General features: G+C 37.4%; 2 protein-coding genes across 3 annotated transcripts; both read left to right on the forward strand.

Annotated features, from left to right (window-relative positions):
• The first annotated feature begins 53 nt into the window (after positions 1–53).
• Positions 54–19,094, forward strand: LOC109072057 (puromycin-sensitive aminopeptidase-like). Its single transcript, XM_042734528.1, has 23 exons — positions 54–376; positions 3,230–3,314; positions 3,457–3,534; positions 3,739–3,860; positions 5,914–6,021; positions 6,450–6,650; positions 7,322–7,418; positions 7,504–7,537; positions 7,779–7,893; positions 8,010–8,174; positions 8,404–8,508; positions 8,761–8,821; positions 9,356–9,465; positions 9,799–9,862; positions 9,966–10,105; positions 10,230–10,364; positions 11,298–11,517; positions 13,874–14,016; positions 14,988–15,044; positions 15,132–15,239; positions 15,669–15,824; positions 15,946–15,993; positions 17,347–19,094. The coding sequence occupies exons 1-23, from the start codon at positions 107–109 to the stop codon at positions 17,491–17,493; spliced, it is 2,769 nt and encodes a 922-aa protein (XP_042590462.1). The 5' UTR covers positions 54–106; the 3' UTR covers positions 17,494–19,094.
• Positions 19,095–19,323: 229 nt separating this feature from the next.
• On the forward strand, positions 19,324–23,702 carry LOC109072089 (39S ribosomal protein L45, mitochondrial). 2 transcript variants are annotated; one of them, XM_019088369.2, is made up of 8 exons: positions 19,324–19,478; positions 19,753–19,924; positions 22,104–22,221; positions 22,310–22,408; positions 22,530–22,578; positions 23,016–23,165; positions 23,256–23,429; positions 23,505–23,702. In XM_019088369.2, the coding sequence occupies exons 1-8, from the start codon at positions 19,368–19,370 to the stop codon at positions 23,601–23,603; spliced, it is 972 nt and encodes a 323-aa protein (XP_018943914.1). In that variant the 5' UTR covers positions 19,324–19,367; the 3' UTR covers positions 23,604–23,702. The 2 variants fall into 2 exon arrangements, with proteins under 2 accessions (XP_018943914.1, XP_042590463.1); XM_042734529.1 differs by lacking the exon at positions 19,324–19,478 and adding an exon at positions 19,499–19,618.
• The last annotated feature ends 51 nt before the right edge of the window (positions 23,703–23,753 follow it).

Genomic DNA, 23,753 nt, shown 5'->3' on the forward strand with positions numbered 1-23,753 from the left:
TTCACTGAAAAGCTCCGATTCCAAAGAACGATTCGGACGTCGCTAACCGAAGAGGGGGCGGGGCACAACGAGGACCATCTCCAACGGTTTGTGTGTCGTTTTTTTCATGAGTTGTCGGGTGTCTCTGTCAGTCATACGGCTAGCCCTACCCCGCTCTCCGAATCCAATAGCGAAGCTTGTGTTTCCGACTCTCCGAGCAAGCAGACTCCTAGTCCGTTTTAAATCGGTCTCCAGCGAATCGACATTATTCAGCATGCCTGAGCGGAGGCCCTTCGTGCGGTTGCCCACTGACGTCTACCCCGTCAACTACGGGCTGCGCCTCAAGCCCGACCTCATCGACTTCACCTTCGAGGGCAAACTGGAGGCAGCCGTGGAGGTAATGTTGAACCCGATGCCATGCAGCCCCTCTGCCCCCTCTGATCTGTGCCCCAATTTCATGCCATGTTCATTTTAAGCCTGGGTTTTCACTTTGCATTTTAATAACGTTAACTGCTGATACTGTCGCTGCTGCTAATCTAACGAGCTAACGTTACCTGCTAGTGCTCCAGACAGCGGCTTTACCCACCACGTCTTTCACATTTCCAGCATACTGGAATGTGATTATGTGTGGTTAAATACTTAAACTAGGTGATCTCTGAGGTCTGCCTCTCGCAATAAAGAGAATTAACGTTAAGAATTTAGTCTGTTGCCCCGCAAGCTAAAGCGCTAACGTAACTGGCGCCACACTGCTAACCACGTTAGCCTGCTGGGCTGCTGTCATAGAGCACGTAAATACACAAATATATGTCGTAATCTAACCGCCTTCCAGGTTATAGTTTTCACGTATTTGGATGAGACGGTGAATCAGTTCCGTCTACAAGCTCCTGAGTCACTCTGAGCCTGTCTGACAGTTTACATGATACTTTATAGCTTACTTTAATCACAGTGTAGTGCCCCAGGAAACAATAGGTGCTATGTGGACTTTGTGACTTGGGACAAAATAATGCACTTTTATATATAATCTTTAAAATATGAGGTTTATTAAAAGTTAATTGTTAGGTATGACTTTTATACTCGTTAAATGCAACATAAATATTTATATCTGTATCTAACTATTTATCATTCTAAACATTAGTGTTTATATATATAGAGTGTGTGTGTGTGTGTGTGTGTGTGTGTATATATATATATATATATATATATATATATATATATATATATATATATATATATACATGTCTATCTGATATTTTATATCAGTGTGTCTTATCAGGACAGTCACAGCACTTACTACTGGGAAAATGACTGTGGATGATCCTGTAAAAGTTTTTGTTTGTTATTAGTGTCCGTGCTCTGCATTTAACCCATCCAAAGTGCACACACACAGCAGTGAACAAACACACACCGTGAACACACACCCGGAGCAGTGGGCAGCCATTTATGCTGCGGCGCCCGGGGAGCAGTTGGGGGTTCGGTGCCTTGCTCAAGGGCTCAATGTTGTGGTATTGCCGGCCCGAGACTCGAACCCACAACCTTAGGGTTAGGAGTCAACCTCACTAACCATTAGGCCACAACTTCCCCAAAGGAAATGCGTTGGCCGGGAAAAGAGAGTTAATATGGCAGAGGTCAATGCGGGCCAGATGTGACGAAATTGAGGTCTGGCCTCTAGCATATCCCTCTGCGTAAGATTGTTTGTAGAGCCTTTTTATAGACCAACAGCTTTACATGTTAAGTCATGTTGTACCCCACTCTAATGCTGCCCTGTTGTGAAAGTCGCCTTGCCGTTGATGTTGTCTCGATGCCAAGACTTATTGGAGCATGAGATTAACTACATCCCCCACAATGCCATATGCATTATGACTGTAATTGGCTTCCATTTATGAATACCATTTGAAATAACGTACTGCTAGTGGCGGCCTGTTGTCACATAGCCAGTGCATTCATTGTATCCAAGTCACATCCAGCTTCAACAAGCCACATGTGCTCTCTAAAACTTCATTTTGGCAGATTCAAGCCTCTAAACACAATGCGTATCATTATGCAGGATCCAGTTCACCATAAATAAAGTGTGGTAATAGTTCAGTTGAGGAATAATTAAAACCGTGCGTTTACTGACTCTGGGATGTATTTGTCTATGAAAACTATCTTATGGATATGAGGAGAGCCTGAAAGCTATTGATCGTCCTGGGAAAGTTTCACTTCAGCCTTATATAATAAATGCAGTCTTAAACAGCCTATTGCAACATAAGAGGCGTGCAAACTGTTGTTCTTTTTATTCATAATCTGATTATATATGCACACGTCAGAATTTCATAGCGGCAACAGCAGGAGATGGCCCTTGAGCCTCAGCAAAGCCGCGAGGATTCAGGCAGTTCTTTTTCCATGTGCGTCGTATTTGCTCATACTCCTGGAGATTTCCTACTACAACAAAGCAGGACGAGGGGAATTGTACGAACTATGATAGAAACGGCTGAAGTAGATGATGCCAATACACTCAGGGTCATTGAAAGAAGTATCTCATTCTCGTCAATGGTGCATTTATTTGATCAAAAATACAATGAAAACGGTAATATTGTGAAATATTATTAAAATCAAAATGAGCTTGTTTGTATTTTAGTATGTTTTTTAAATGTAATATCATTTCTGTGACGCAAATCTGAATTTTCAGCATCATTACTCCAGCATTCAGTGTCACATGATCCTTCAGAAATCTTTCTAATATGCTGATTTTGTTGTTTAAGAAACATTTATTATTATTATTATTATTATATAAATCCTTGGAGAAAATAGTTCTGCTGTTTTTCTTTTTACGATTCTTTGATGAATAGAAAGCTCAAAAGAACAGCATTTATTTGAATTAGAAATCTTCTGTAACATTGTAAATGCTTATAAATGTCACTTTTGATCTATTCAGTGCATCCTTGCTTAATAAAAGTATTAATTTATTTTAAAAGTAGTATATATCATTTTAAACTTTGATATTAATTTCTCTTTTTGTGTCGGAGAAAGAGGTTTGTTTGGTATTTCCGCTGTGATTGGCTCTGTTGTATGTAGGTGACTTGAGTTTGATCCATTTTTATGGCCGTTATCTGATACTGTATGAAACAAAGGAAGGTTTCCAAAGCTTGCAAAAGGTAATGAAGTGTTGCTAGAAAAGAAATCACACACCAAACACTGAAAACTGGAGATCATGAAACAACCAGAGCCACATAAACGTTAAAACTGAACTGTATGTTATTGTTCTTGACAGGTTACACAAGGGACAAACCAGATTGTGATGAACTGTGCTGATATAGACATAATTACTGCTTCTTTTGTGCCTGAAGGGGGGGAAGGTGAGTGCGAAACTGCAAATCCACATTTAGTTGATGTATTTGCTTGACTTTTGCCTGATTGCTGGTTCGACCTGCATTAAATGCTTTATAGTCTGTTTTATTTTTAGGATTAACTGTGCTCATTTTCTCCCCGTCCATTTAGAAATTAACGCTACAGGATTTAACTATCAGAACGAGGATGAGAAGGTGACTCTTTGTTTCCCCAGCACTCTGCAAAAAGGTAAAGCACTTCTAATGTGGCCTGAAGGAGCCTTCTGCAGTCATGTCAACAATCTCTGTGTAATTAGTTGCTATAGTCTGTTTATTGTCGCATGAAAGCGGCTCTAACAGCTTCCTGTTAAAAGATGAATGGGCCTTCCTTGCTCTGTCCTACTGTTTTATGTGCCTTTTGTTTTTTTTTAATCATGTGCTTCTTGTTTTTCAGGGTCGGGATCGTTGAAAATAGACTTTGTGGGAGAGCTGAACGACAAAATGAAAGGCTTCTATAGGAGTAAATACACGATTCCTTCAGGAGAAATCCGCTACGCTGCTGTCACACAGTTTGAGGTAAATTCATATCAGGGTATCGGTTCATTCATTTGTTTGCTCGCTCGCTTTCTCTGGCACTGTTTGCTTTAACCCTGTCATTTGTCATGTCCCCCTCTCGCTCTTCCTGCTCAATCATTCACTTTCCTCTGAGGTCTTGACCGTCTGTCTCGACGGAGAAAAATTCACATTCACACAGTCATTCAGCATACGTTTTTATTCTTGCAAATGGAGAAAAACAAGCAATTCATTATACAGGAGCTTACAATGGAGTCATGCAGAAGTAAAATTGTAGTAAAATTAAACCCGTTACACAATGTGTTGTTTGGCCTTTAATAGTATGCGTATTGTACCATTTTAATATATTTGCATGTTTCACTATAACGCTTGCATTACAAATCCATTAAGGTTGATTTAGATTCTCCTGCTTATTACATTTTCACTTGGTAGGTTTTAATGTGGAAGGGACAGTTAACTGAAAGTTAAGCCTCTTCAGTTAACTTAATCAGGCTCACTGATAAGGATGTTCCCGCTGACTCGAGGCCAATCTGAGAGAATTGATGGAAAAGTAATTCGCCCAAAAGAACAGCACTTTCGGTTTAGTGCCGCGTTGCCACTGAAAAATGTACATGCATCGATCTTTTACATCCATTTTTATGACTTGCTAAGCTTAAATGTTTGTTTTTTGGGTGATGTAATCTATGCTGTTGTTGTACATTTTGCTGATTTGTCTGCAAGGTAATGTTGTCTAGCGGACTAACATAGAAAAAATACTTTTTATAGTCAGTCTTGTTATGTGTGTGTTAAGTAATCATTAATGTTTTGCATCATGGCATCATTTTCCAGCAAAAGTGTGTATTATTTATGGTGTTTTAATACAGACTTGTAGTTTTCACTTTGATGCAAAATTTCTAAAAAAGGACAAACATATTTTTTTAACCAAAACATTAATAATGCTTTTGCTATTTTTCTCAAGCAAAGGTGTTTTTATTTCAGAAAAAGATAATCAAAATGTTCAGTGGAATTAACAAAAAATATAAAAAGAAAAATGTTGTCACTGGCCCAGTGAAAATGTTGGCAGGGCAATGTTTTGAAGTTAATGCTTTCTTGGAAAAGTGTGTTTTATTTATGGAGTTATATAACAGCTGTATAATTTCCAGCTTGTTGCATTTTATTTAAATGAGGGGAAAAATGGCAATCAAAACGTTTTGTTAATTTAATTTAATGTGAAACAGTCGTAATAGACATAGCTGAATCATTGTCATTCAGGAATAAGATTGCGTGGGTGTTTGAATGGAGATCTTTAAAACGATTAATTGTGCAGCTCTAATGTAAACATTGCAAATTGTTTTGCGAGGATATCATCACGTTCTCGCGAGACTAGTCGGATGTATCTCGAGATCTCGTCACATCCTTAGACACTGTTATTTTGTATTGTAATGAAAAAGGTTTTTATGACAACAAAAATTGTCACTACTAAAAATTAAACACTAATTTCATTCATAATTGCTTTTCAATAGGTCAATCACTTTTTCATAAGTATGACTGTTTCCAAGGTTTTTTTTAGGATTTACATTTCATAAAGTAAAAGTCAAGTACTTCAAGCATTTTAAGCAGCTTATTATAGACTGCTGTAATTGTGTATTCTAACAAACAAGTTTATTATGATAATAAAAGTGTAGATGCCAGTTAAATTGCACGATGAACAAATTGCAAACAATAGTGTAAAAGGTAGGTTTGGATAATTGAGTCTCAGAATAATAATAATTAGTTTAAATAGCTTAACAACATGTTGGCTTTTGCCAAGAAGAAGCTTAAGTAAAATATCAGTAAGTTGGCTTTTTCAAACCAACTTAAATATGAAAATGTTGGCAGGGCATCTACAAATCCAAATTGCTGACCTGACTTGGCCTTAAGAAAAAAAGAAAAAGTCAGAATAGAGTGCTTTTGTGCATCTGTGGTTTTTGATGCCATGCAAATATCCTTTGTTTGAATCACTGCAACACACGCTTACCCTGAGTCCTCTCTTCCTGTCTCGCTGTCTCATTCTCTCGACGTCTCTCACCCACTCCAGGCCACGGACGCACGTCGAGCTTTCCCTTGCTGGGATGAACCCGCTATCAAAGCCACTTTTGACATCACCCTTATCGTCCCAAAGGACAGAGTAGCCTTGTCAAATATGGTACGTGTCATTTTTTTTTTTTCTTTTTCTTTTTTTTTTTTTTCCCTCTGGAAACAAATCTCCCTAAATGACTAGATTCACATTACTGTCAGACTCGTGTGCATTATCTAACACAGGCCCAGAGGCGTTGTGCGTCCCCTAGCCGATGTACGTTTTCTGAGTCATTACACTTGTGGCGCACATGCGGTATACGAGTTTTGACTTGTGACGTGTGCCATTCGCATTCCTTCTCTGTTTTGAGAAAATGAATTTTAGACCACTATATTGTTCTAATAACCTCTGCTACTGGTTTTTACCATTCTTAAAATTTGTTGTTGTTGTGGTTTTATCAATTTAAATGTAAATTGGCCAACCACAAACGGCCATTTTTTTCACACTGTGGCCAAAATATGATGCAAATTGAACCTGACTTTTCTTTATCTGTGCAGAATGTTGTTGATCGAAAGCCATATCCAGAGGATCACAGTCTGGTGGAGGTGAAGTTTGCCACTACACCCATCATGTCCACCTACCTGGTGGCGTTTGTCATTGGCGAGTATGATTTTGTGGAGAGTCAGTCATCAGATGGTGTGACGGTCCGTGTGTACACTCCTGTTGGAAAGGCAGAGCAAGGGAGATTTGCACTGGAGGTACGGCAGACACTGTTTTCATTTTTTGGCATATCAGACTCAAATTGGTTTAGGTATTTGTAGTCTAAACAGCATTCCCTACATAAATAATATAATAAAATGTATATTTTTAACGTTTTATTTCCAAACATCTGATTAAATTAAAAAATATACACCACCATTCAAAGGTTTGGAATTAGTACATTATTAAAGAAATTATTAATAATAATTATATATATATGTTACTTTTTTAAATAAATGCTGTTGTTTTGTATTTTCTATTCTTCCAAGAATCCGGACAAAATGTATTATGGTTTTGGAAAAAAGTATTAACATCGATAATAGAACATTTTTATTTTAAATGTAAATATTTTGCAATGTTTGACTGTATTTTTGATCTAGTAAATCAGACTTGGTGAGCATAAGAAACGTTACTGACCCCAAACTTTTGAACTGTAGTGTATTTAAAACATTATTATTATTTTTATAAATATTATTATGATATTTATACCATAAGCTGACAATTATTGTCATTTTGGACTGTTATTGATAAATGTGATATTAAAAACAAATAACATCGCAACATTATAAGGTACAATATAAAAAAAAAAAATGTTTTGCTTAATGCTAGCTGTTATTATAATAACTCTTGTCAAAGTATCATCCTGTGAAAAACATTTTTCTTTTTTCAGGTTGCTACAAAGACCCTTCCGTTCTACAAAGACTATTTCAGCGTTCCTTATCCGTTGCCTAAAATTGATCTAATTGCTATTGCTGATTTTGCTGCTGGTTTGTATCATTTTCATGAAATATTAAACATCTCATAGACATTGTTATATTTAGTTTTAACCTTTGGTGCTCTTGCGTCCTGTAGGTGCCATGGAAAACTGGGGCCTTGTTACTTACAGGTGACTTTTAAATGAAATGATTAAATAGCAATCCTGAGACTTGATAAACCATCACGGAAACTCAGAACCTTGTGCTTTTTGAAAGCGTCTGTTCAGGAGAACTTCATTAATATTTCATCTGTCTTGGTAGCATGTTAATCCCCAGCCATATCTGAGCAATATGAGCCACGTTATGTTCTGGGTTCTGTTCTTATGCATTTTTTATTTCCTTTTTTTAAAATCTCGTGCTCACCCCTCGCAGGGAGACTGCTCTGCTGATTGACCCAAAGAACTCGTGTGCATCGTCCCGGCAATGGGTCGCCCTGGTAGTTGGCCACGAGCTGGCACATCAGTGGTTTGGGAACCTGGTTACTATGGTGAGTTTTCAGATGTTCAGTGTGGTATGTACGCCACATATAGTTTTTGTAGGTCACAGTGGTATTTGAATATAACTGTGTTATTCTGGGTGCTGAGAAAATGTCTGTTGCTGCAGGAATGGTGGACTCATTTGTGGCTAAACGAAGGCTTTGCGTCTTGGATCGAGTACCTTTGTGTGGACCACTGTTTCCCTGAGTATGACATCTGGACCCAGTTTGTGTCTGCCGACTACACTCGGGCTCTGGACCTGGATGCGTTAGATAACAGCCACCCTATTGAGGTCTGCAACAGATGGGTGTATCTTTCTCATTGCACCCAGATGTCCCAGTGTGCATCTGTTTTGTTTGTTGCTTTTAAGAGTTTGTGTGGATAGCAGGAAGTTTTGATTTGCACAGTGTTTGTCTGCTCAGCCGTATCACTTACAGCATTTAAATTCCACACCCAGATTTAGCTTGATGAAATATTGATCTCCGAGTCATGTTTCAGAGCGTGTGTGTTTTGAATCGTAGGTTGATGTCGGTCACCCTTCAGAAGTGGATGAAATATTCGATGCCATATCGTACAGCAAAGGGGCCTCTGTCATCCGCATGCTGCATAACTACATCGGCGATGAGGTGAGAGGTCATGTTCAGCCAGCTGCAGAAAGACATTCCCAGTGTAAATCTGTCAGGCAGATGTGGGTTCTCCAGGAGTCTGTTGTGCTGGAGTCAATGACATTCTGGTGTTCGTAATTTGACAGAACACTTTTGTTAATTGTCGTGAGCAGCCCTTGTTAATACTGACTTTTAGATTAATTTACAATTCTTCACAGTTACCTTTAGATCTTTGGTTTTGAGTAATGTCTGATTGAATGATCTCTTTTTTAGGATTTTAGAAAGGGAATGAATGCTTACCTTTTGAAGTTCCAGCACAAAAATGCATCTACTGGTGAGTTAACACGCCACTGTCTTTGCGTAGATTAAGCTTTGACCCACTAATAATTTTTATCTTGATGACTAAACAGCCTAATGACCTTGTAAACCCAAGATAGACTTATAATGATTGTAACCTAATCACCTGTTCACAATTATCTGAATTTTTAGGTGTCTTATAGTTTCTAACTCAAATAGGGATTTCAGCATGAAAATAGCCAAATAAGGTGTTAAAAAAAACAACCACCACCAAACAAAATAAAAATATAGCTCATTCTATGTTTGTTATTTTTCAGTAATCTGTTACACTCGGATGTAGGTTACATTACAGAAGAAGCTCTATAAGGAAATGATTTAGCATTGCTTGTGGCCCACAATCCGATCCAAACAACAGTGATTACAGTAATTACATAGTGTTACATTGTAATTCTGACATGACATAGTATTTGTGGGTGTGTGTGTGATCATGCAGCAGTGTTGTTATTATGCTTTGTTAATTGTTGTGTTGTCAGAACTAAAGGGTGTGACGTTCTCTCTTTCTCAATCCCAGAGGACCTATGGGAGTGTTTGGAGCAAGCAAGTGGGAAACCTATTGCTGCAGTGATGAATTCCTGGACCAAACAAATGGGATTCCCTATTATAGTAGTGGATCAAGAGCAGGTAACAGTTACAAACTCATTCTCATGGACATCAAGGTTTGGTTTTGTTTTGATCTGATCCAGCACTGTGGGATTGTGTTTATATATATATATAAACATCCAGAGAAAAATAAAATGTATACACACACACACACACACACACACGGACATTTTCAAAGTTTCACATTTTCTGAAGTTTCAAATATAATTTAAATACCCCTTGGGTATTGAGAAGTCTTGCTGGGATGGACTATGAGCTTCTCAGGGAGCATCTGGTAATAACAACTGTTGTCTTGGCAATACAGGATTTAATCAGAGCTGAAATAATTGGTTTGGGGTTTTTTTCCCCCTCCAGCATGGCAGTGACCGAGTGCTGAAAATCTCTCAGAAGAAGTTCTGTGCTAGCGGACCACGTAATGGTACATGCAAAGAAAGCAGTTAAACTATTAAAGCCTCTGACTTTGTTTAACAGTTTGTTTATTTGTCTTTTTCTATACTCTAATATCTGTTTTTATGTTCTAGATGAGAACTGCCCCAATTGGATGGTTCCCATCAGTATCTGCACTAGTGAGGACCCGAGCTGCACCAAGCTGGAGGTCCTGTTGGACCAGCCTGAAACCACAGTTAACATCACCAACGTTGCACCTGATCACTGGCTCAAGGTCAGATTGCTGCGTTTCATAGATTTTATGGAAAAGGCTATTTATACTTGAAATATCAGTGATGATTGGAAGGGCTTCAAAGATTGTGCATTTATAAAATCACATTGTTTTCTTCCATGTGCAGATTAATCCAGGTACCGTGGGATTCTACAGGATCCAGTACAGCTCTGCCATGCTGGAAAGTTTGCTTCCTGGTATCCGTGACCTCACACTGCTGCCTGTGGACCGCCTGGGTCTGCAAAACGACCTCTTCTCCCTGGTGAGACGCCACACATCAGTGTGAATCAGTTTTTTGCAAGTCAGAGTAGAGTCTCAGGTCTCCACCTTGAGTCAAGTCTCCAGTAATAAGACTTGAGTGAAGTGTCAAGTTACAAAATCTTATGGAAGTCAGGTTCTTTCAAGCCTGACTAATACATTATAAATTATGAATCAAATCATGTGGGTTTTGTAACTTCAGCACCAACAAAAAATACTTTTTTAGCAAACTTCTATAGATACTGAGAAATGTTAAGTTGGCGATTTGCTGAAATAGTAGAAGCATAGAGGAAGTTGTTGTTTTTAATATCCGTTGGATAACTTCTGTTGTTGTTGTTTTTTTTTTATATAATAATGAAATATTAGTTATTTGTAAGCAGGTAAAAAAAAATCTAATTAAAGGTATAGTTTACTTAAAAATGAAAATTCTGTTATCATTTACTCCCTCAAGTTCCAAACCTGTATGAGTTTCTTTCTTCTGCTGGTCCCCATTGATTTTCATTGTATTTTTTCCATACTATGGAAATCAATGGGGACCAGAAACTGTTTGGTTACCCACATATCTGGTATGTTCAGTTCAGCAGAAGAAAGAAACAAGTTTGAGACAAAGACAGAATGATGACAGAATTTTCATTTTTGGGTGAACTATCCTTTTAAATGTTTTTATATATATATATATATATATATATATATATATATATATATAAATGTGCTTGTGTGTGTTTTGGTGATTTAGTATTGGTGTGTCACTAAGCTTTTTTGTAGGCTGCAAGTCTTTTTTCCAAATGTTGCTATCTTTGTGTTCAGTGTTGCTGAAAAGAAAAGCTATTTCAGCAATATCATTATTCATTTCCATTTCTTCTCTCTGTCCATTACCACTGTCTGTTTTTAATAGTGTGTGTGTCTGTCTCTCTCTCTCTCTCTGTCATGCCCTCAGGCTCGAGCAGGTATGATCAGTACTGTGGAGGTGTTGAAGGTGATGGAAGCATTTGTGAATGAGCCAAACTACACGGTGTGGAGTGACCTGAGCTGTAATCTGGGTGTTCTGTCCTCTCTGCTCTCACACACCGACTTCCACGAGGACATCCAGGAGTTCATCCGAGATCTCTTCACCCCTATCGGCATGAAGCTGGGCTGGGACAGTAAAACCGGAGAGGGTGAGAGCCAGAACTGAAGGCATAAGATCATTGTTTATCATAAATATTCGCCCTCATGTCCTTCTTAACCGGAACTTTCTTTCACCTGTGAAACATAAAAGATGATATTTTAAAGAGGTCATTGACTTTCATTATATGAACAGAAACACTGAGACTTTTATGTTCCACTGAAGAAAGTAAGTCATAATTTTGGGGGAGACAATTGACAATTGTTATTTTTAGGTAAACTATCCCTTTAAAGGTGTCATATTCTGCACTTTTCACATCACCGATATTTCACCGCCTTCAATTTAAACAGGCTGTTTTTTGTTTTTATTTTTTAATATGTTCTCTATGTAAATTACCTTGGTTATGATGGGCTAAATGCAATGAGTGACAGCGCTCCTGTCAAGTTGTTAAAAACTGAAAGGGAGTTGATCACAACACAAAATTTTCTGTAGTAGATGGCAGGAAGAGTGATACTGCGCTTTGCATTTTCGAAACCAATTTGGGTACTAAGTAAAAAACAGATGTTATTGATTTAAACTCGTTATTTTAATAAGTCAAATTTATGTAAATATGAATTACATCTAAATATTAATAAATAAATGTACATGTAAATTAATCATGAATGTGTATATATAAATTTAAATGATGTAGCTTTTAAGTATTTCTTATTTAAATGAAAAATATTTAAATATAAAATAATTACTTGAAATCTGAAGTAAGCCTGCCTTGGTAGTCGTTATCGATGTTACAGTGTTCTTTGCCCATTTACTGCTCACCGCCTCCACCATCATTATACTTATTAAATTATTAAAAAAATAAAAAACATTTAGTTTGATAATGGATGCTGCAATATAAATGGAAATCATCTACTTCATCCAGCATTAGCAGCAGGAGTCAGATTTCACTTATGTGAATAGAGTAAGGAGAGATGACTTACAAGATGATGACAGAGGATTTGGTGTCAAAGCGAAAAGCAAAAGTGCCTATTTGGCCATATTCCATGTTTAATATAAATTAAGTTTGTCTTTGTTTTATTGTGATTGTGTGTTTTTCATTTAAATTAATAATAAACCACAAACTAGTGGAACTTTTTTTGTTTATTTGTGTTACAACACGGATACAGTGGCATGCCAAGGTTTGGGAACCCCTTGCAGAATCTGTAAAATGTGAATAATTTTAACAAAATAAGAAAGATCATACAAAATGCATGTTATTTTTTTATTTAGTACTGGTGGTTACCTGGATGATCCACAACTGTTTTTAGTTTTGTGATGGTTGTTCATGAGTCTCTTGTTTGTTCTGAACAGTTAAACTGAGCTCTGTTCTTCAGAAAAATCCTCCAGGTCCTGCAGATTCTACAGTTTTCCATATATTTGAACCCTTTCCAGCAGTGACCGTTTTATTTTGAGATCCATATTTTCACACTGAGGTCAACTGAGGGACTCAATCACAACTATTAAAAAAGGTTCAAACATTCACTTATGCTCCTGAAGGAAACACGATGCATTAAGAGCCAGGGCGTGAAAACTTTTGAACAGGATGAGGATGTCCAAATGTTTCTTATTTTGTTGAAATGTAATTTTTTTTCCATATAGTACTGCCCTTCGGAAGCATCAGAAGATACGTGCATGTTTCCCAAAACACAAATTAAGTACAATTAACCTTTTTTAATAGCTGTGTTCGAGTCCCTCAGTTGTCCTCAGTGTGAAAAGATGGATCTCAAATTCATACAGTCACTGCTGGAAAGGGTTCAAATATGCGAAAGATGCTGTAAAACTGAAGAATCTGCAGGACCTGGAGGATCTTTCTGAAGAACAGTGCTCAGTTTAACTGTTCAGAACAAACAAGGGACTCAAGAACAACCATCAAAAAACAGAAAAACAGTCGTGGATCATCAGGTAACCACACACAGTATTAAGAACCAAGGGTTCACAAACTTTTGAATGGGGTTATTTTAATAATTTCAGCAATTTTTTCAACAAAGTCTTGTGGACTAAATATAAACATCTTTTATGTAAAATATCTTACTCAGGACAGTACTAAATAAAAAATAACATGCATTTTTTATGATCTCTTATTTTGTTAAAATTATTCACTTTTTCACAGATTCTGCAAGGGGTTCCCTAACTTTCGCATGCCACTGTATATACAGCCCCTCACATGACATGCAAGAAGATATATATTTTTCTTATTAAGAAGAACTATAAAGGAATAGTTCGCCCAAATAACGTTTCTCACACAAACGTATGTTTGCGTTGTACATATATCGCTTAATGGTTTCTGTATGAATAGTTGTTATCATTTGTCAAGAGACATTCAAATGAAGTGTTCTTTTGTTGGTTGCCCCTCTCCCGTGTGTCTTGTTCAGGGCATTTGGACGCCCTGCTGCGGGGTCTGGTGCTGGGGAAGCTGGGTAAAGCGGGGCATAAGGCCACACTGGAGGAGGCTCGGCGGAGATTCAAAGAACACGTGGAGGGTAAACAGATCCTGCCTGCAGACCTCAGGAGTCCAGTGAGTGGTCTTGCATTTCTGTTCATAGTACAGACACATTTGCATCAGTGTGCTAGTGATGCACCAAAATTCCGTCTGAAATGAATTGAATAGATGGTGCGTGTCTGTTTCATGCAGACAGTGTCGATAAAATACAACAGAAACAGCTGTGGGGATGCTAGTGCTTGAATAACAATATAGATTTCTCATTTTAGTTGATACTGATCTGGATTTATAAATCTCTAGATCAAGACTGAATATGAAACAAAGTCTCAGATTTAAAATTCTGTCAATAGTATCACAAAATACAAACAATAACATTGTTTTAATGCTGTTTAATGTGAACTGATTGTTGTTTTGATACTGTTTAGTTTAACATATGTACAGATAGTCTCATCTTTCTTACTAGTTATAGCACAAAATAAACATGAATGAACATCATAAGGTATGTTAAAAGAAACTGAAGTGTATCAAGTCTCGTGCAGTTGTTCAATCGTTTGTTCAAGTGTTTTAAAAACAAGAAACATCAACCATCTTGTAAGCAGGAAAGCTATTGAATGTCGATAGTCACCTAGAAAAAGACAACTCCAGAAAGAAGCATTTTGCTAAATATATGCACTGTATTTTACATTTAATCTATTTTTACTTATCTTGCTGTCTTCATTATTTAATGTTTGAGTAAATCTGTCATGAAAAGTTACGGGAGACATGTTTATAATTGGAATAGAAACATGATTAATTGATGATTAGATCAAATTTATCTTCAGTTTCAGTTTTATTGTTTTTGTTTATATTAACACGGTTAATCATTATTAATAATTACAGTTCTCGGCCAAGTGCATCATTCATTTTTGGTTTTGCTTTCGACATCACTAGTACTATTACCTGCACCGTAGTAGTTTTAGTCCATCTAAATGGTGTTCCTGTATTGTTTTTAGTAGTATTGGCTCAACATGTCCCTGTAAACGTAGGTGTTTTTTGCATCTCTTTAGGTATACCTAACAGTTCTGAAGCACGGAGACAGCACAACACTTGACACCATGCTCAAGGTGACAGTTAACACGTGTCTGAACATCACACAGCGACGGCCTAAAGGTGCAGACAAATTAAATGCATCTCTCATGTTCTGTGTTCAGCTTCACAAGCAGGCAGACATGCAGGAGGAGAAGAACCGCATCGAGAGAGTGCTGGGAGCCATTCCCGCCCCTGACATCATCCAGAGAGTGCTTAACTTTGCCCTGTCGGTACGCGAATACACACACACACACTTACTGTGGAAAATAGGTCAGGCTGGAAAAATTTAAAGCACCAGAACCACACTTTGCAAGAGTGTGAAATGTTTGAACGGATAAAGGGAATGGTACAAAACAGTCAGGTCTTTTGGGGTGGATCGTGCCAAACCTGTCAATTACATTCCCCCTGAATTATTGTTGAATTTGTGATATATTATGTATTGAAGGACCAGTATTATTTATTCCCTGTGATTCATGTTTAAAGCTGCAATGCATCAATTATCCTCAGGAGATCAATAAATCACCATTTCATCTTTGAATTAGGCTAACATTCTCACAATAATTCAAATCTGATCTGACACGCTCTAATCTGAGTCTGTAGGAATTAAAAATCTCCAGAAGTGTGAACTGTTGCGCTGAATGTGGCTGTGGTATTTTTAGGAGGAGGTTCGTCCCCAGGACACGGTGTCTGTAATCGGGGGCGTAGCTGGAAGCAGCAAACAGGGGCGCAAAGCTGCATGGAAATTTGTTAAGGACAACTGGGAAGAACTTCATAACCGTTACCAGGGCGGCTTCCTCATATCAAGACTCATCAAGGTGAAACAAGTGCAGTACACAAATAGAATGCAACAGTCAGTAAATTAAGATTGGAAATGCAGTATTAGACCTAATGTATTGATTATGTATCATGAATATATGTTTTGTTTCTTCACTGCAGCTGACAGTGGATGGGTTTGCAATAGATAAAATGGCTGCTGAAGTTAAGGTGAGCGTCACTTATAAGCAGTGTTGTCTAAAGTCGTCACCATTATTTATATAGCGCTTTTTACAATGCAAATGGTCAAAAGTAGCTTTACAGTATTAAATAGCGTGGCCAGACGAAACCAGCAGTTTAATTCTAGGTGTGTAAAGTGAATGGAAATGCATTTTCCAGTTTTGTTCTGCTTTAAAATATTTCAAAGACTATTTATTACACTTAGGTTGAGTAAAAGTAGCTAAAACAAAGCTTATTTTTCATTTGAATTGATTATTTTCAGTAAAGCAGTGGAACCAGTTCACTAATCACTTAATATGAATGAGTTTTAAAAGTCCTTGTACAGTTATCATAAATAATGGAAAGATCATGTAAATTTGTTGTTTAAAAAAAGTATAAATCCTGTACAGGAACAAATCTGTTAATATAATGTATGCAAATAAGAATGAAAATTAATATACAGTCTAATAAGAAAAAAATGAGTATGCTTGGGTTTTACTTAATGTATAAATGTTACCTGACAAAATATTAAACAAAGTGGTATTTACAGCAAGAAACGTTAGTAAAAACCTGTCAGTGTTGCCAAAAATCAACAATAGAAATTATAATCGTATTGTTTAACGTAAATGTTCTATTTTAAATATTAATATATCTGTTTAATATTGTTGTATTAGTTTTTATTATATTTTATAATACTTTTTTGTTTTGTTATTTTCTGCTTTAAAATATTTCGTAGACTAAATATTGCATTTGGTTAGAGTAATTCTTGTTCTAGAAAACTTTTTTATAGTAAAACTTTTTTTGTTTTTTTTTGGTAAGTGGGACATGTTAATGATTCAATCAGTCTAAATTTTGTTAATTGTATTAAATATATATATTACTAGCATTACTAGCATTCAAAAGGTTTTTTTGAATGGTTTTAAAGGAAACTATTGGGCAAGGATGCTTTAAGTTGATCAAAAGTGACCATAAATGCATTAATGAAGTTACAAAATTTTATTTCTGTTCTTTTACAAATAATTTCTGGTCTTTTTAACTTTCATTCCATCAAAAAATCTGCAGAATTGCAGAAACAAATGACATTTTAAAATATATTAAAATAAAAAAAAGTTTTTTTTAAATGATATTTCGAAATATTCCTGTTTTTTTTTTTTTTTTTTTTTTTTTTACATGTGGGGTTTATTTTCAAGAAATATAATGCAAGCAAACATTTCAAGCAGGAAGTGTGTTTGGTTTCAAATGATGGAGCAACAGATGTCCTGTTCAAAATCAAGATAAAATGCATTGTGATACAGTTTGAAAAGAGACGATAACTACTGCAGGTTGCTGTTCTGAACACAAGTGTCGTGGCTTCTCTGCTTTCAGAGTTTCTTTGAAAGTCATCACGCGCCAGCGGCCGAGCGCACGGTACAGCAGTGCTGCGAGAACATTCTCTTGAACGCCGCCTGGCTCAAGAGAGACGCAGACACCATCCACCAGTACCTGCTGCAGCGGAAAGCACCCCCCGTCTGACCTCTGAACTCTGACCCCTCCCTGACCTGCTCACTCACTCCCAAATGAGCATCATCTGGCTATCTTCAGCAAAAACAGAAACGATTACAAAACTGCAACTCCATCTTAAGAATTACCCATGAGTCAATAAAGAGAAGTGAGACTAGGAAACAAGAAGGTTATTCACTCTTGAGTGTGACGTAGTTCCCCATTCTGCCAGCGGGAGGCGCAAGTGCTCTCGAGCAGAGCTGTGACTGAAATCAAGAGATTCTCCATCTTATTTTATTATGAGCCTGTAATGCATGTACACACGTGGTTCCCTCAGTATGGCACTCCTCTCATACAGTGGTATTATTACGCAATCATCTCTCCTTCCTTACATTCACAGATAGAAAAAAACAAGCAAGCATGACATTGATATGCTCCGTTTTAAATGTGTGTTTTCTTTTGTTCTGTACAAACGACAATCTCCTCCTGTTTTATCAGTAATGGCTATATACGCGTTTTACCCATAATCCTCGGCGGCGTGACTGGGCAGAATGGGGGTTAAAGGTTGGGCCGCACTGGTGACTGAACAGACTCTATGGTAACGGCTCTGAATCCCATCGTTAGTAACGGTTAGGACTGAAGACGCATAAGCATGGTACTGTGTGTATATTGTAAACTGCGAGCATTAGTTCTGAGACCTTCAATTATTCTCAAATGTGATTATATATACATATGTATGATCTCTGATCTTTGCCCTTGTCTCCTGTATGTCACTATCGCCTTTTCTGCAGCACTTCCGCTGGTGTGTACCTCCAGAAACTGTGAAAGAAATGAACACAGTGGATGATAAATTACAACAGTGTCATTAGCATGCTTGTGAACTTGCTGAAATCAAAAATAGCATTCGGGACTAGTTTGGGACCCAAAGAAATCATGATTTTCAAACTCCGAGGCCTTAAATTGGTGAACCTGATTTGCGTAAATGATCATCCGCTGAGATGCAGTGGGCTCATATTAACATTGTTGATCAGCAAACCAACAGACACAGAGTTCACGATCATCAAATTCTGTCTAAATCTTACCCTGACGTGCTTTTGTTTAAAATACAATTGATGTTCATTAAAGAAGATGAGAAAAAAGATAAACAACGGGCACAACTGTATTGTGGGAATGCTGTGTTGGATTTGTACATGTGAGGTATGACTCTTCATGCTCTTATATTTGTGTGCATTTTGTAAACTATATACACATACAACATGTATCCCTTAAATGTAGAATATGCCATAGAGGTCCACGCAGTTCAAATGAACTCAATCAAAAACATATCACTTGTAAATAATGATTTAAATCATGTGCAGCAGGTACAGTGGGAGGAAAGACCAGGACTTTGCTCAGTTTTGGGCACTGAAGCACAGATGATGATGATGATGATGAATGTTTACCTGTGTGTGAATAGGTTGATGTTGGGAGCTTGTGTTCACTGTGTGCACCATGCAGCCTGACTGACTATGACCGCAGACTTCAAACATCAACGATCGTGACGGTCTGATTTCACAAGATTTTCATTACAGTATTGCCGGAGATTACATAGAAACTAGGCAATAAAGGAAATCACATCTGATGCAAGAGAGAAACCTTGTGCAATGGATTGCTTGCGTTTATCAACCTACTAGAAAAGACATCCATATTACAGCTTTAACACTTTAGCAGATAGCCTGTCAATCAAATGCATTCATGAGATTTTTTTTTTTTTTACAATTGTCATGGGAAATAATAAAATCATGTTAAATGGTACACTTTAAGATTTGAAGATAACATATTCCTATGCTATGGTTATGGCTCTCGCTTTAGATACTGCATGTAGTACCTCTCTCCACCGGTGGGCGGCGCTAAAGAAAGATTCACACATGTTAGCTATATTTTTAGGTAAACGAAGGAGTCGGTGTGACAAGAACATGGCGACCTCCTTATGTAGGACGTTGAAATACCTTCGACCGACAACGTGTCAGAATATAAAGGTATGAAATTAAAATTTTACTTCAGCGGGGGTGCCTTTCGCAAATATACAATGTGAATGTGCAGTGCTGCTCGCATGACTTCAGTGAATGTTCACATGCATGCTGAAATGATGTTCATTGAGTGTCAACTGGAGAGTAAGGTCCATATTATAAACGCTTCAGGGATTTATTTAACGGTATCTGTTTTTCCCAACACTTTTCTTTTTGTAAAAGGTCAATTATAAATGTAATCTATAGTCCTTTATTGTCAAAATCTCTCTGTGGTGTAATTCAGCTCGCCGCGGCGCCGGTGTTGGTTCCGATCCGCACAAAGAAGCGCTACTTCATTCCTCCAGCGGTGAACGTGAAACAGAAAAGCCAGAGCGAGCAGGAGACTAAAGCCCGGGCTGCTGGGGTGGTGGTCCGCCAGCAGTACATAGAGAGAGCCATCAACATCTCATGCACAGGTACACATGCCAAACTGCTGCCATCGCCTGCACATTTACAGGTGGATCTCAAAAAATACAAATATCTTTGCTGAAATATCTTTCTTTTTTTTTTGTAACTTATTTCAAAAATTTAAACTTTCTTATATTCTAGATTCATTACATGTAAAGTAAAATATTTCAAAAACATTTTTTTTTATTTTATTTTGATGATTAGAGCTTGCAGCTCATGAAAGTCAAACATCCGGTATCTCAAAATATTACAATACTTACTAAGATTAAAAAAAAAAAGGATTTGCAAAAGTTCAAGCTGTTTAACGTATGTTCATTTATGCACTCAATACTTGGTCGGGGGTCCTATAACACAAACTCAGCATCAGTGAGGAGTGGCATGAAGCGATCAGCCTGTGGCTCTGCTGAGGCACTATTGAGTCTTCAGCTCGTCTGGATTGTTGGATCCACTGTTTATCATCTTTCTATTGAAAATATCCCACAGATTCCACATGAGGTTCAGGTCAGGCATGTTGGCTGGCCAGTCAAGCACAGTAATATCATGGTCAGCAAACCACTTGGAAGTGGTTTTGGCGCTGTGGGCAGGTGCTCAAGTCCTGCTGGAAAAGGAAATCGGCATCTCCATAAAGTTTGTCAGCAGATGGAAGCATAAAGTGCCCCAAAATCTCCTGGTAGACAGCTGCATTGACTTTGGACTTGATAAAACACAATGAACCGACACCAGCAGATGTCACGGCACCCTAAATCATCACTGACCTCGGAAACTTCACACTGGACTTCAAGCAGCTTGGGTTCTGTGCCTCTCCAGTCTTTCTCCAGACTCCAGACCTTGATTTCCAAATGAAATGCAAAATGTACTTTTATCTGAAAAGAGGACTTTGGAGCACTGAGCAACAGTCCAGTTCTTTTTCTCCTTAGCCCAGGTAAGATGCTTCTGACGTTGTTTCTGTTCCTGAAGACGTCTGAGCGAGGTGACTCTTGATGCACTGACTCCAGCTTCAGTCCAGTCCTTGTGAAGCTCTTCCAAGTGTTTGAATCGACTTTGCTTGACGGTATTCTCAAGTTTGCGGTCATCCCTGTTTCTTGTGCACCTTTTCCTTCCCAATTTCTTCCTTCCGGTCAACTTTGCATTTAATATGCTTTGATACAGCACTCTGTGAACAGCCACCCTTTTAGTAATAACCTTCTGTTATTTACCCTCTTTGTTGAGGGTGTCAATGATTGTCTTCTGGACCATCATCTTCCCCAGTATTGTGGTTTCAAAGAGCAAGAGATACCCGGAATTTATACTGTAGGGATGGTCATTTAATGAAATTCAAATGTAAATATTCTAATATTTTGAGATACTGGATTTTGACTTTCATGAGCTGTAAGCTCTATTCGTTAAAATTAAAACAAAAAAAGTTTTGAAATGTTTTACTTTACATGTAATGAATTTAGAATATATGGAAAGTTTACCTTTTTGAAATAAGTTACAAAAATTTTTTTTTTCACAATATTCTATTTTTTTGAGATGCACCTGTTTATGTAAACTCCTCCAGTACAAAGTCTGGACTCACCTGCTCAGTAATAATACATTTACTACCTTTAACCATAAACCTTCCCGTCAATGGGTTTTTAAGATCATTATGTGAAACATACACTAAAAGTTTGATTCTTGTATGATTTTTATTTACTTATTTGTATTTGTTTACGTAGTTTCCCCAAAAACACAAAGCAGCAAAAACTATTTTCAGTGTTGATGGAGATCAGAAATGTTTCTTAAGCACCAGAAAAGCATATTATGATTTCCGAGGGATCATGTGACACTGAAGACTTGAGAAATCATGCTGAAAATTCAGCTTTGCATCACAGCAATCAATGACATTTTAAAATATTTAAAAATAGAAAACGGTTATTTTAAATTGTAATAATATTTCACAATAATACTATTTTTTTTCTGTATTTTTGGTCAAATAAATACAGCCTTGGTGAGTATAAGAAAATTAAATAAAAATCATAAAAAGTTCAATACTGCTTTAGCGCATCAATTTTTGTAATATGCTTAGTATTTTATTAAGAAACATCTTCTCTGAAAATCTCTTAAGTCTTGAGCATTGTTCTTTAGATGTTTAGGTGATAAACCAACATCACTTGTTTAACAATTTTTCACATTATGGTTCTTTTTCATGTGATTTTGTCTTTTCAGCGGGCATCTTTGATCCGTACGTTCCTCCTGAAGGAGATGCACGCCTCTCCACGCTGTCCAAAGAAGGTCTGAAGCAGCGCACAGAACAGCTGCGTCAGAGCGCAGCATCACAGCTGGCGTAAGCACCACCGCAGCCTCAGTGACTCTCTGTAAACGTCATACTTCAGATGCTGATGTAATATTGCTACTATTTTCTGTTTGACCAGGTTTCGTAAAATAAAGGACCACGACCCCGAGTTCTCCACTAAAGAGTTCCCAGCACTAGCTCAGCAAATCTTCATAGATGCTCATGCAGCACTCACACAGTAAGAAAGAAATCCTGTTTTATCAACAATAGTTTTACTGTCTTTTCCATTTTTCCCACTTACAAGATCTGAATTAATAAATATCACGTTTTTGTAAATGTCCTCTTTTCCTCCTCCTCAGGTTTAACAAGGAAAAGCTTCATTCTTTGGTGACAGAGAGGTGTTACCCTGTAAGTAAATCTGAATGTGAATGAACTGTCACAATTCACAACTGAGTTATTCAGCTTATTATTTTAGCTTTGTTTCAGACTCCAATCAAAACTATGAAAATGTACTTGAAATTAAATAAAGGTTAACTAAAGTAAAACATAAAAACTCTTAAACATATTTTATTTCAGCTAGTTGGCAATGCAAAATTTCTCATTTTCATTTAGTTTATTGACCAAAATAACTAAAACTAAAATAGAAATTAATGAAAACATAAAGACATACTATTTAAAATGTGTATAATTAAAAAAAGCTAAAAAAGAAAACTAAATTTTAAAATATTAAAAAATTATTTAATAGTATCTCAGTGTTACTAAAATAACACTGACTCCAATGTGTCCTTATTCAGCATTTCAGATTGTCCAATGTGTGTGTGTGTTCATGTTTTGATGTTTTGCAGGAGATGGTTCGGGGGAACCGTTATAAGACTCTGCGCTGGCGCTTCATTGAGTCACTGGAGCCGCCGCGGGTGGTCCATGCAAGGTGTCCTGACATGATCAGCAAGGGCAACCTGTACGGTCAGGTGACTCTCCGTGTGCATTCTAGACAGGTCAGTGATTTAGACTAACAATTGTGTGTAAGAGTGTGACTGCATGGGAGTACTCAGATTTTGGGCTCATGATACCAATCCATCTCTCAGACATTGGCAATCTATGACCGCTTTGGCCGGTTGATGCTTGGGGATGAAGATGAACCCAGGGACGTCCTGGAATACCTAGTGCTGGAGAGGCATCTGGTCAACCCCTATGGGTGCTGGAGACTTCATGGCAAGATTGTTCCAGCATGGGCTCCACCAAAAGATCCCATTATTAAGGTAAACAAATAGGATCAAGGAGAACATTTGGAATGTTTTAACTAAGACTTAACATCTGACATCTGATTTCAACAGACTGTAATGATTCCTGGTCCTACGCTGAAGCCTGAGGAGGAGTTCGAGGCTCTGCATTACCAGGTACCAAAGCCAAAGGCAGTGCAGTGGTACAAGTAATTCTGAATGTGGTGCCTTACTCCATCCAACACAGATCCACTATGTACAGACGGATTCCCAATAATTCAAATAAATATTGCTGTATTTATAAAAAAAAAACTTTGGTTGTTGCTTTTTTTTATATCACATTTGGCACTCTCAAATAACTGT

Source organism: Cyprinus carpio, chromosome B11 (assembly GCF_018340385.1).
Source record: "Cyprinus carpio isolate SPL01 chromosome B11, ASM1834038v1, whole genome shotgun sequence".
Taxonomy (NCBI): domain Eukaryota; kingdom Metazoa; phylum Chordata; class Actinopteri; order Cypriniformes; family Cyprinidae; genus Cyprinus; species Cyprinus carpio.

Coding starts and splice junctions, on each gene's coding strand:
- LOC109072057 (XM_042734528.1), top strand. CDS start 107: ATGAGTTGTCGGGTGTCTCTGTCAGTCATACGGCTAGCCCTACCCCGC. Junction 3,861..5,913: donor CTGCTGTCACACAGTTTGAG/GTAAATTCATAT, acceptor CACCCACTCCAG/GCCACGGACGCACGTCGAGC. Junction 15,825..15,945: donor TCATATCAAGACTCATCAAG/GTGAAACAAGTG, acceptor TCTTCACTGCAG/CTGACAGTGGATGGGTTTGC.
- LOC109072089 (XM_019088369.2), top strand. CDS start 19,368: ATGTTAGCTATATTTTTAGGTAAACGAAGGAGTCGGTGTGACAAGAAC. Junction 22,222..22,309: donor AGCGCAGCATCACAGCTGGC/GTAAGCACCACC, acceptor CTGTTTGACCAG/GTTTCGTAAAATAAAGGACC. Junction 23,166..23,255: donor TCCGTGTGCATTCTAGACAG/GTCAGTGATTTA, acceptor TCCATCTCTCAG/ACATTGGCAATCTATGACCG.